We start from the raw sequence: 14,062 nt of genomic DNA on the forward strand, positions 1-14,062 counted from the left end.
AAAGTGAACCATTTTTGAGTTATCGCGTTTTTTAGATTTTTTCAAAATAAGTCAAAAATGCAACTTCAAAAATGTATTTAAAAAAAATGTATCAATTAAAGTCTATTTTTTCCTTTTGATTTATAAAAACGATTAAACATTGGATATTTTTCAAAATTTAAACAATAATTATCAGTCCAAATTTAAAAATAAGAGACAGAAAACGATATTTTTTCAATATTTATTTTATTTTTTTCCCTCAAATATGCCTGAAAAACAAAAAAAAAACATTATGAAACTTGTTCTGCAGATTATTTAAAAAAAAAATCGTTTACTTAGCTTTTCGAAAATTTATAAAAACTAGGAATTTATTTCAAAGCAACCGAAATAAAATTATCAGAAAAGACGCTGGTGGAAATTCGTATTCGAACATGACCGAATTCGTACTAAAGGTCGCTCTTTAAAATTCCCACAAAATTAATTTAAAATAATAACCAATGTAAAAAAACTTACTTATTTACTTAAATTACTTACTTAATACAAATTTAAAATTAAATTTAGATTCATAAACAGTTCAGTAGCTAAGTTACAATTAAGATATTGACTTGCATTATAAACGCATTCATTTGGACTTAGTGTATTTCCCACCACTACAAGTAAATCTTATTGGCAGAATTGTATGCCTTCCTGGCAACCCTTCTTTAATACGAGTACTTATGCTGGAGTCATTGCGGCACTACGTGCTGATTGCTTGCACAATTATGTTAATTCGAAAGCAAATCACTTAAAACCCCTAAGTCGGCTCTTTCGATACAAATATCTTGAGAAGGAGTGGCTCTATTTTACCCCACTGGTATTATAAAATTTCTGTTATTAGCATTTTCTAGTTTTCTCATTAAATTAAATATTCATTAAAAAACTATTATTGGTGCAAAACTGATGTAAAGAAAGATCTTATTTTTTCAAAAATATTCTTAAAGAATTTCTTGCATAACGGTAAGATATTTAACAACAAAGAATGAAATTTTCATTTAGAACTAGAACAAACGTAAATCGTTTCATAATTTAAAACCACTCCTCACTAATGAGATAAAAGTTTAAAGTAGTTGTGAAGCCGAACTCAAATTTAAAATGTGCTCGAATAAAAAGACTTAACAAACTCCTATAAATCAGAAAGACTTCCTTCAAAGACGAGTAGAAGTAACATTAACATGCAAAAACGAGACGGCTATATTATTGCTATTTCGCTCTTAATAACGACGAAAATCTGTGAGATATCGTTAGAAATACTAGTAAGAGAAGATTATTATTACCAATTTACTGCGATTATTACGAAGAACTTAGCGATATCACCTACTCGTCAGATATTCTAATACCAAATAGCGATACTCAGTATTATTTTGTGTCCTTGGTGGTAGAACTTTGTCTTTGTCTTGGTGTTAAAAAAAAATACGGTTGAAGGGTGAATGTAACTACAGGCACAAAGGACGTAACTTCTCAACTTCTAAGATTGGCGACGCATTGGCAATCTAAGGAATGCCTAATATTTCTTACAGCGCCAATGTCTATGGGCGGTGGTGACCATCATATGACCCATTTGCTCTTCCACCTAACTACACAGTAAAAAAATGTAAAACGCTAGATAAAAGAGGAGAGTAAGGTTAGTGAGGAAGTTCTAAGAAGAAGTTAAAGATACTATTTGTTGGGGGTCCTTAACTGGCTAATTGTTAGGGGCCAAAAGCTTGCATCATTTATTTTGTATTATAACCCAAGCCAACCGGCTTGCTAATATTGCGAGCCTTAATAAACATGAAAGTTATGTTTTTCTTTCATAAATAAATAATTTAATAAATGGGATATTTCTGGCTTCTAGGTTACAATATATTGGAAATCGTGTAATATTTATTTTTTATAAAAAAATATATGACGAAATAAATTTCTGGATCACGCTTACGTTTGATCCTACGAACTATATATATACTGTATAAGAAATCGAACCAATTTACAATAATAGAGTTGGTGTTTTAGGATGGTTTGTTTTATTTAAATTACGACGATAGAGTTAACAACTATTAACTAGACGTGGTGTTAGATCCAACATATTTAATTTGATCCATAGTCTAGTTCGTATACGTTTAGTGACTTCACCACTATGAGACCAGGGCATTTATAGATAGAGAACAACTCTACTCTTAGCAATGGTAGATATGCGATTTGTGGAATCGAGCAAGAAGGTTAAATTGCACAAGGTACTAAATATCAAAGACACTTATTTGGTGGTAGGACTTTGTGCAAAGAGTCTGTATAGGTACCACCCATCAGATAATTTACCGCCAAACAACAGTATTTAGTATTGTTGTGTTCCAGCTTGATGAGTAAGCGAGCCGGTATAACTACAGACACAAGAAACATAATATCTGAGCTCCCAAGGTTTATATTGAAGTACAAATATATAAAGAAATTTTATTTTTATGACCATGAACCATGAACCTTTTTGAACTTACGCAAAAAAAATTACCAATAATTTTGAATTGGGTATATGGCATAAAAAGAGTATGTTTACTTTCAGAAATTTCAGAAAATTTGTTCGATTGTAATAATAAAAAAAAAATACCTGTCAAAAACGATAGTCGTCTCATAGCTGGGAATGGATGATTTCCAGATGTATCCAACAGGTCCAGTTGGTACACTTCGCCGCGGATACGGTACAGCTTTCGATGGAAGTCTTCTATCGTAGGCGTGTAGCTGTCTTCAAACCTTGTTCCGAGAAATCTCGCCACTAGGGACGTCTTGCCAACGCGAGCTGACCTGGATAGCACCAATCAAATGTTGTTATGAGTTTTAATATTATTAGTCAAGAAAAATAAAAACATTATTTTGTTGAAAAATCTTTAATGAAAGTAAATGAAGCCTCAATAAATCAAATTTTATTAAATATTGCTTAAAGTAATAACTACAACTAACTATCCTACCCAGACTTGAAAAGAACAAGGGAAGGAACTTCCGTGTTTCAATTTCAATAAAAGAAATTTCTTGATGGTTTTATTTCCAAAGTATGCTATTATCTATCAATTCACTAATCACTTAATGCACGAATGCAACCACAGATAACTGGATTATTTCATGAATATGGTATTATTCATCGAATATTTATACGGCTAAGTATTAGGCTGAATAACAGACGTCATTTTTCATTTAATTCATTGTGTTGATGTTATGAGAATAATTTACAGAAACGTGTAGGTACGTTGGTATTTTTTTAACATATTACATTATAGAATATGTACGTATATGTAGATGCAATCTGTTATGATCTAATCTCTTATAACAATGAAATAAGTTGTTACCACAGCCCCAGTGATGTATGTATATACAGGCTGTTACCAAAAAATATAAACCAATCGATATGTTACCGGTTTTTCTCGGTAGAATCTGTCTGAACCGGTGATAGGTTTCAATTTAATATAATCATTTAAAATGACGATTCAAAAGTGTTTTTATAGTAAAGGAAGGCGGACGAGCACCCAATGATAAGTGATCACGACCATATACAGTGGTGCTGTAAGAGACATCAACCATTCTTTACGTCGCCAATGCGTTACCAACCTTGGGAATTAAGATGTTATGTCCATTGTACATGTAGTTACACTGGCTCACTCATCCTTTAAACAGGAACACAACAATACTGTTTACGCTGTTTAGCGGTAAATTATCTAATGTGTGGGTGGTACCCACCTAGACAGGCCTGCACAAAATGGCCGTAAGATACTACAGTAATAAAATATATTTTGATTTGATAAGTATATAAATATACTTAAATCCGTACAAAGAAATAAATTAAAAAACAATAACAACTCAATAAGTTCTACAGCTTGAGACATTTAATAAATACGTATTTATTATTTTTTATCCGAATAAAAACTTTTATAAAAATCAAACGCTAGAGGTGCAATATTCATTATAATGTCCCATAAATAAAACCGAGCGAAACCATAAAACTGTTACATATAAAACTCTGTTCCTTTACTGTTATTCCAATCTTTTATCACTATAAGCGATATTTTACACCCACACATCAACAGAATATCTTCTCTTCTCTAAGTTTGAGATAATGTTACACGCTAAGACGTTATTGGTGGTGTTAAAACTCTTTGTTTTAATCATATAACATGTTAATTCTACGTATGTATGCGTTTAGATGTGTATGTGTATATTTGTGTAATAAACAATACTGAACCGGTAATTATATGTATTAAAGCCTTTATTTAGACTCGCTTGTTAGTATGTGTGGGTTAAAGCCACTGAATTTTAAACCAGTTCCATACAGGAGACTAAATTAAATATGTAACGATCTTGGTGTTAGTGACAATACAGTCTTGTGTTCTATTTTATACGATTAAGTTTACGGATTGAATAACAGATTGTTTTTAAAAGATTTTTATTTGAAAGATAAAATCAAAAGGTATTGACATGATTAAGCTATTGAAGACTTAGTCATAATATAAAGGCGAATGTTTTGTATGTATGGACGTTTGTTACACAAGCAAAAACTTCTGATGGATTTTAATGAAACTTTGCAATACAAATATACATCAGAATAACACGAAGGCTTTAATTTATAAAGATATTGTGAGAATTGTCCAAAATATATCAACATGTAAAGTAAGAAAATTTTGCTGTGAAGTAAACTTAAATGATAATCTTCAACAGATATTAGTCGTTGTCAGGATAACCAACCCCTAAAACCGAGTGCGAAAACTAGTAATATATATATCATTTAATGTATATAATGTAAATAGAATTTCTTAATTGGCTCTTTGTGTCGAAACATGCGACGACAAATTATCCGCTTGGATTTATGGACTTAATGAATATTTAAGATGTTAACTTAATTCCGAAATCGACGTATCGGTTAAAGTTAACTGAAAACGAGGGAGCTGTTTACGGCGTTACCTACGACGCAATAAAGACTTAAATGTCCCTCTGTTGGACTAAGGAATCATTTCTTTAAGAGGGGAAGTTTTGAGTACACCATCACGCTGCTCCAATTCGTGAAGGTGTGAAGGTGCGTGATACATGTGTGACCGAATCTTCAAAGATATTCTCAGTTCAATACGCCTTCGATACACTTTCACTAAATTTTATCAATATAATATCAATATTTTATACAAATCGTAAAATTGTTGTCAATCTATCTATCTATCCAAGTTTAAAATTGATATTATTGGAATAAAATTTAGGACAGATCCATTTCAAATGTAAGTTATTCTTTCGATTTCTTAGTCAGCTTTTCATGAGTTGTTTTTACGTTAAATTCACATGAAAAATCACGCTAAAAGGCTTAAGGATAATACCAGATAATACGTAAGAGAACAACCCCGACTGATAATGCTGTTGATTTATTGTCTGAACGATATTTTTGGGTGATGCCCATTTATTGAGAAAGGTTATAATATTATATAACATTGCTATTAATTCTGAATAAAAATGTATTATGTGTATATATATTTTTATATAATTATAATAAATTCATATATATGTTTAAATATATATGAATAGACAAAGCCCTAGCTAAAGCCCGAGCCACCTTCGCGTAGCTGAGATCTGTTTGGCAATCGCAGAAACTGACCCGAAAGATTAAAGTTAAGATATTCGGGTCCAACGTGAAATCCGTGTTGCTTTAGGGGTGCGACACGCGGAAGGTTACAAAGGACATCTCACGCCAAATCCAAGTTTTCGTCAACCGCTGTCTTCGTCGCATTCTCGGTATTTATTGGCCTGAGACCATCTCAAATTTAGAGCTGTTGGAGAAATGCCATGAGAGCCCGATCGACAGTCAGATCAAGCGTCGCAAGTGGAAATGGATTGGACACACGCTCCGAAGGGACCCCGACCATATTCCCAAACAAGCTTTGGACTGGAATCCCCAAGGGAAAAGAAAGCGTGGCCGTCCCCGTCAAACCTGGCGACGCTCCGTGTTGGCAGAGGCGGCGAGCATCGGAATGACGTGGAGCGAGGTGAAGGCTATAGTCCAAGACAGATCGCGATGGAGGACATCTGTGGACGCCCTCTGCCCCATCTAGGGGACAAAGGACATTCATCATCATATATGTTTAAAATACCGAAATTCATTAAGACCTATTAAATTATAAAATGAGTGAAAACTCACCGAAATGTACAAATAGCACATAAATTCTGCTCTATATGCAAAATTCAAAATGGAATCGCGCGGTATTTTCCGTTAGATTCCATAAATTGAAACAAATGGAAAACAGCTAAATAAATCTAGAACAGAGAATTTTGTTTTATTCGCAATCCAATTTATATGGTTTAAAAGCTTTTTTTTTTATATACGATATTCTGTTGCAGAATAAAAAATAATGTGAACGATAGCAAATATGCAGTTATCCAGTTAAAGTGTTTTATAAAATATCGAAGAGTTCTTTTTACGAAACATTATTTTATTAATAATAAATATTTATGCTTATTTTATCCGCTACGTTCGACAGATTAAAACCTAATAATCAGTTTTAAATTGAAATACTTAATTCGTGTTAAAAATAAAAGCATAAAATAATGCATATTATTCAATACAAGACTGTATAGTTGATAAATATCATGTGATATTGGGTCATTGTCATGCACGATATAAAACATAATAGATAAAAATAATGACATCGATAATGACTGGCGTAACTAGCACTATCGAAACTTATTCCTATTGAACTGACATTCCAAATTTGAATAAATTTATAGATAAAAAAGAAGAAAATATTAAAATAGATTTTATCGTATATACTCGTATCTGAATCGTTTACGATAATGAGTACCTACATATTTTTCCGAAATTATTTGTAAATGGTTCGTTAAAAAATGTTTCAGTTTAATTAATAAGAACTCATATGGTACCTAAGATGGGTAGATGTATATTTATTTATGATATAGGTTGGTGGACGGGTAAATTTACCATCTGAAGGTAAGTGGTTACCACCGCCCATAGACATTGGCGATGTAAGATATATCAGCCATTCCTTACATCGCCAATGCACTACCAACTACGAAAACTAAGATATCATGTCCTTTGTGTAGTTACACTGGCTAACTCGCCCTTCGAACTGAAATACAACAGTACTAATTAAAGCGTATTGTTTGGCAAAGTAATATCTGATGAGTAGGTGATAGTAACCCAGTCGGACACAAAGCCACCAAGTAATTATTTCCCCATTAATTACCATTTATGTTTATCAATTAGATTGCCCTATAAGTTATTACACGTATCAGATGTGCTTCCTATACAGATATATAGTTACTAAGGAGATAAATATATTCCTAACATAATACGGTTGCAAGAACCCGACCACGAAGAACTCCATTATGCCTTGGTATTCGTGTTTATTTAGGTTTCAACCTCTACTAAAGACCAAGCAAATCCTCAAACTTTAATATACTCTCATTAAATATATCTCAATAGTGATTGTTATCTTAATAACATAGTAGTTCTTTATTTTAATTGATTATAATTTATTTATTTATTAAGGACCATCAGCAGTCTAGACTTGCACATGTAATAATAAAAACATATTTAGGCTCAATATAAACTGTACGATTCTTTAAGACGGCAACAATATGCATCTTAAAGTACATATACAAATATTTTATATTATTATAACACTAATAAAATAATAATGAAAATACTGAGTAGATAATGTTATCTGTGCTTAAAACGTTTCGATTTCAAAAATCAAACGTAGTACTTACAATGGAACGTATTACCAAATGGTACACCAATAAACCTATCCGACACCGAGTATATACCTGTCAAATTAAATCAATATAAACTTTGCTCATAAACATAACATAAACATAATCAGCCTGTAAATTTCCCACTGCTGGGCTAAGGCCTCCTCTCCCGTTTGAGGAGAAGGTATGGAGCATATTCCACCACGCTGCTCCAATGCGGGTTGGTGGAATACACATGTGGCAGAATTTCGTTGAAATTAGACACATCTAGGTTTCCTCACGATGTTTTCCTTCACCGCCGAGCACGAGATGAATTATAAACACAAATTAAGCACATGAAAACTCAGTGGTGCCTGCCTGGGTTTGAACCCGAAATCATCGGTTAAGATGCACGCGTTCTAACCACTGGGCCATCTCGGCTCTTTGCTCAAGTTTGCTCAAGAAAACTCTATTAATAGACATTTTATAAGATTAATTACACGTATGTTACGTACTAACCAATTTTATAGAGCACGATAATGAATAAGAAAATCGGTAAGTGTACCTTTTTACAGAAATATTTAAAAGAAAAAACATGTCTTCGTTATTTATAAATTGAATTTATTATTCAACAATTACATCTAATCAAAGATACTCGTGTTGTGAAGATAGCTTGTAACATTCGTACGAATAAAACGCTGTAAATATTGTTGGGTTGTGAACGCCGCACAAACAGTCTTAAAAATAATAGTATGCAATGTTTTGAACATAAGTATGCTAAAACTAGAAACGAAATATTTAAATTCACGGCATCGACGTATGAAACTTAAAATAAAACCTCTTTCGTGTATATTTCTGGAAAATGAAATTGAAAAAAAAAGTTGACGCTCAGTTAACAGTGAAATTTTAAAATTATTTGTTTGATTGTAATTTATTTGTAGTGATATTATGTTATTCTCTAAGATATTTGAATCAGACAGATGAATTATTTATAATAAATAAAAAATATGTATATTAATATTCTTTAATAATGCATTATAGTACGTTTTATTAAAAAGATAACCGATTCAATTTCATGTAACGTCATTAAAAACAAATATGTTTATCGTCTGCCGTCATTGCTGCGAGCAATAAAGTGGATTGGGCCGAAAAAGTGTGTGATTATATCTAACTATATCGAGCCCCGGAATTATTCGTTATCTTGCTAATTACTAGAGCACTTCTACACATACGATACTTTTAATGTCCTCGTTAAACTACGATATGTTTTTTTTTTAATTATTCTAACTATCGAAGGCGGCGTCTTATACTCACAAATGATCAAAACGTTCATTGGCATTGCCATTATTGAAATAAAGTATTCCTTCCACAATCAATGTATCTTGGAAGGAAACTTAGATATGAAGGTGAGTACGATTTAATTTATATACTTGATGAAAACCCGGCTTCGCTCGGGTAAAGTAAATATCACTGTAAAATTCGGTTTATCCTTTACTTTTTACACGACGCACCCGTAAACGTCAAACATGGCCGCCCGTTTAATCAAAATATTTCGATTAATATGAATTTTGGATAGGTTTCGATCGGGTCTATCGTACACTTGCACGAAAATTTGAATATAGATTTTTATTTAATATGGGTATATCCGAGATGGCCCAGTGGTTAGAACGTGTGCATCTTAACCGATGATTTCGGGTACAAACCCAGGCACCACTGAATTTTCATGTGCTTAATTTGTGTTTATAACTCATCTCGTGCTCGGCGATGAAGGAAAACATTGTGAGGAAACCTGCATGTGTCTAATTTCTAAAACGAAATTCCGCCACATGTGTATTCCACCAAACCGCATTGGAGCAGCGTGGTGGAATATGCTCCAAACCTTCTCCTCAAAGGGAGAGGAGGCCTTAGCCTAGCAGTGGGAAATTTACAGGCTGCTAATGGGCATATTGTTATCAGACTAAGCGTCCGTGCCCGTATTTAACTTTTTTATGTGCCTGTTTTTATAGTTAGTCAAGTATTTAGTATGAATCTATATGCATACGGTTAAGAGGCTATATTCTAGGATATATACTACATCTGGTCCGTTTGCTCAAACTTCATTAATAGATATGGAGATTTTAATATGTCTGTTTAATGTAACAATGCTTAATTTTTAGTCAAACAATAAACTTAAATAAAAGAACATTTAAGTCGTATTTGCCGAAATATTTGACGTACAAATTAACAACAAGCGGATCGCCGCGAACGCCTATAGAGTCGTCTTACTTGAACAGCGTCTGTTTATGTAGGTGGACGAGCAAGTAAGCCAACTGTTGGTGATTGGTCACCATTGTCTATAGACGTCGGGGCTGCAAGTAATATTAACTATTCCATACAGCACAAATGTGCCACCAATTTTGGGAACTAAGATGTCATATCCCTTGTGTGTGTTGTTACACAGGCTGACTCACTCCCAAGGCGAACCACCTACCACCAAGCACAAAGCCTCGAATTCGTACCTATACTTATATCAGCAGCAAGCCTGTAATTATATCAGCTCGGTCACTATCCAAATTCAATTTGGCGGTAGAATACGGTGGATGATACTTACCCAGACGAGCATCAAGTTTTACGGAGTTTATTATTAATTTTAATCATATTGTATTACCTAGCTCTCGTTTTCTGAAACGATTCTCATAATTGGAGTGCATGTTTCTTTGTTTAACTGACGAACGTAGAACGGAAAAATGAACTTATTGGTTTTAATGAGGCCTCGAAACTATGACTGTTAAAAAAGCAATGGCAGCGTACCGCACATAATGATATTATATACGATTGAAACGAAATCTAAAATGCAAATTGTATTTGAAATGAACATTTGTATTGTTATAAGCATTTCACTATTTAATTTTATGTAATCGTTATTTTGTTTATATAGAAAATTTTGAATGGAAATTATTCCGTTATTAGATATATAAAAACGAACTGAACCTACGGCTTTGACTGCGCGATATCTATAAATCTTTACCAATAGCATACAAATCGTCACCGCATTACCCCCTCGAGGGTAACGAAAAAAATTAAATAGCTTATAACCCTCTGGGACTCACATTATCTCCTTACCAAATTTCATCTAAATCAGTCCAGTGGGTTTAAGTGGTACCAGATAGAGTTACATTCACATTTATAGTATCAGTATTGATTATTATTATTAATTATTTAGTTTAAAGTCAATATATTTAATAAAAAATATAATAGATCAGAGATTTACGATTTTGTTTTTAATTACTTCTATTATTGGAACGTAGATTGGTCCATTAATAATAATAATAACAAGATTAAGCGAAGTTTACGAGAGCAAACCTCCCAATCAACTCTGAATTTTCATGTGCTTAATTTAGGTATATTTATAATTATAAACTAATGTTTGGCAGCTAAGAAATATTTCGCATGGAACCTGCATTGTGTCGGTTTATTTCTACATGTGTATCCACCGAACAGTATTGGAGTGGCGTGGAATAAGTTTCAAGCGTTCTCAAATTTAATTTGTATTTTTTACTTAATAATCATATTACGGAAGTGTTTACTATTTATATGTTTTTAGGGTTTCGTAGATCTGATTAAAAAATTAAAACTCGTTTATCATCGATTTTGTATCTGTATGTAAATATGAGAGCCGAGATGGCCCAGTGGTTAGAACGCGTGCATCTTAACTGATGATTTCGGGTTCAAACCCAGGCAGGCACCACTGAATTTTCATGTGCTTAATTTGTGTTTATAATTCATCTCGTGCTCGGCGGTGAAGGAAAACATCGTGAGGAAATCTGCATGTATCTATGTTTCGTTGAAATTAGACACATGCAGGTTGCATGTGTCTAATTTCAACGAAATGCGCCAACCCGCATTGGAGCAGTGTGGTGGAATATGCTCCAAACCTTCTCCTCAAAGGGAGAGGAGGCCTTTAGCCCAGCAGTGGGAAATTTACAGGCTGCTAATGCCAAAAAAAAAATGTATATATGACTGTTCCGTCGGTTTTATTTTAGATATAGCTGTCCGTTCCGAATTCATACGGGTGAAGTTCGACTCGCCGTAGACCGGTGCTTAAATAGTCTTGAACGCATTAAAAAGGAAGAGGTATTATGCTATTACTTACATAAGGATTTTTCCCAAACTTTATAGCTGTCTTTTCTATTACTAACGAAGTCAGTATATAAATTAATTTAGATAAACGTTTCGTAAGCATGCACTCGAATGATATACCTAATAGAATAATGTCGATGCTAGTATTTACTTCCTTTTTTTTTAAATAAAGAACAAAATACGGTTTTTAATAAAATATAGCAACCCTATTGTGTGTACTTACGTCACACGTGTGTACATATTTATACGTTATCGTTCGTAGATCGACGCCTCGATGTACGAGCTCTCTCTATTAAACATGGTTGGAGGGTTTGTGAAGCGTTAGGGTTGTCGCATTTCTATTTATTTTAGATCATATTGCTATTTTTTATTAAAGGAATAAAATATCAGATTAATAGTATTAAGTTTTACATTCAAAATATTTATTTAAATCAGTGGTTTAGTTCATCATTTTGAAAGTATAAAATTTATTTGAACTTATTGCGCAGCCCTAGTAAAGTGGCCATCACAAATATCCGAAAATAGCGTTTTCATACCATTCGCATTTTGCTCCGAGAATATTAAGTATGAAACCGTCTATGAGCAAAATTTTCGGATCCAATGAAACTTTTGCCTAAGATGAAACGTTAATGTTTGAAGTTTTAAGATCGCCCGTAATTTGTGTAAATATTTTCGACGGATGAGTGAGCTGAGCGCAGTATTACCAAACTTAGGTAATATAGCCGATAATAATTAATCTATGTCACTGCGGAACCGTGACGAAAATAATTAAAACGGGAAATCGTTAAGGATAAATGATCCTAATACGAGAAATTCATAATAAATTTTTAGTAATGTTATCAGGAATGTTAATGATTAATTTCGATGACAATTTATTAAGGTATTCTCTTCTGGTGTTGCCGATAATTACTCTAATTATATTCTAGCACCAATAACCGATAATAGGCTTATCTAGACAACTAGCAATTTGTCAGCTGGGACCACACTAAAATTAAATTTTGTTAATAATCGCGTATGACCGGACCGGCTTCGCCCAGATGGAATTTATTAATAAATAAAATAACATGATATTAGTATAATTTATACAAAGTAGCACCTAGGAATAAAGTGGTAAGATTTTTTTTTAGAATTGGATAATTAGTTCCGAAGAATACAAACAAACGAATAAATATTACCTTTTTATAATATATGAATAGATTCGTATAAATATAATTTGGTATATATTTACTTGAGTAGATATACAAGTAAATTAAATAATTTCATGGGAACAATTTTATCTATTCAAATTTTGAAACTAAGTGAATACGTACTTAAATCTCGCGACAAGTTTTTATATCATATAAATTGTATCAAATGTGAAATGACGTTATAAGGTAACAGTAAAAGTTTTAGTGTAAAAGTTTTTTTTCTTTCTAGTACATTTAAATAACAGCTTGTTTTTAAAAAGTTTTTTTACTTTTAATTTATTATGGTTTCCTTTAACTTTACGCGTTAGTTTTCGGGTCAAATCTCGCAAATGTATTTTAAGATTGATCGATTAATTTGATTCAATCGAAGAAGATAAAATCTTGCTTATTTATGGTGAAATTTTAAAGGCGCCTGTTTTAGCTACCACGAATGCTTTTTTTATTGCTTAAGCACGACACTGTTATAACTTCTTAATCCTAATAAATTAATAAATCGGTTTCACCTGCTTTTAATAAATTTTCCTTCGAACTTAGAGTTGAACTTGTGCTAGCAGTAGGTATGCTTGTATTTCAAATGCTCAGCAAAACTAGTCTATAAGAAGCAAAGACCATGCGCGACCCAAGAATAGAATTAAAAACTCAATATCGTCGAATAAATAAAAACAATTTAATAACTGTCTTTGAACTAGGAGGACTAGCAAATAGGCCTGATGGTAAATACACATGGGCAAAAGTACTGTAAGAAACCTTAACGATTCCTTACATCGCCCCCAACCTTGGAAACTAAGAAACTACTTCCCTATAGTTTCAGTACTGCACTCACAATTCAAATGGAACCTTATACGAATATATAATATTTAGGCAATTAAAATAAAATATCTCTTATAACTTAGATAGAAGGGTACTTAAATGATTTTCTCATTTTTGTTTTAGGGGGTAATAACTAAAATCATTCCTCATAGGAGAGGAGAATAGACTAGGAGCGCGAGACTCCAAGTACACGAAAGTGATCCTCATCCCGTTGTAAAGTCGAGCTCCAATCCCAGCGAAGATCTGCT

At 32.8% G+C, this 14,062-nt stretch overlaps 1 protein-coding gene across 2 annotated transcripts in view; it reads right to left on the reverse strand.

Moving 5' to 3' along the window:
* LOC113393989 (GTP-binding protein Rhes) overlaps positions 1 to 14,062 on the reverse strand; it is a 51,710-nt gene that overhangs the window by 11,323 nt on the left and 26,325 nt on the right. For both annotated transcript variants that reach the window (XM_064217305.1, XM_026631143.2), the window contains one exon: positions 2,594 to 2,787. In XM_064217305.1, the coding sequence (XP_064073375.1) occupies positions 2,594 to 2,787 (194 nt within the window). The remainder of the gene's footprint in view (positions 1 to 2,593; positions 2,788 to 14,062) is intronic.

The sequence above is a fragment of the Vanessa tameamea genome, chromosome 16 (assembly GCF_037043105.1).
Source record: "Vanessa tameamea isolate UH-Manoa-2023 chromosome 16, ilVanTame1 primary haplotype, whole genome shotgun sequence".
Lineage (NCBI taxonomy): Eukaryota > Metazoa > Arthropoda > Insecta > Lepidoptera > Nymphalidae > Vanessa > Vanessa tameamea.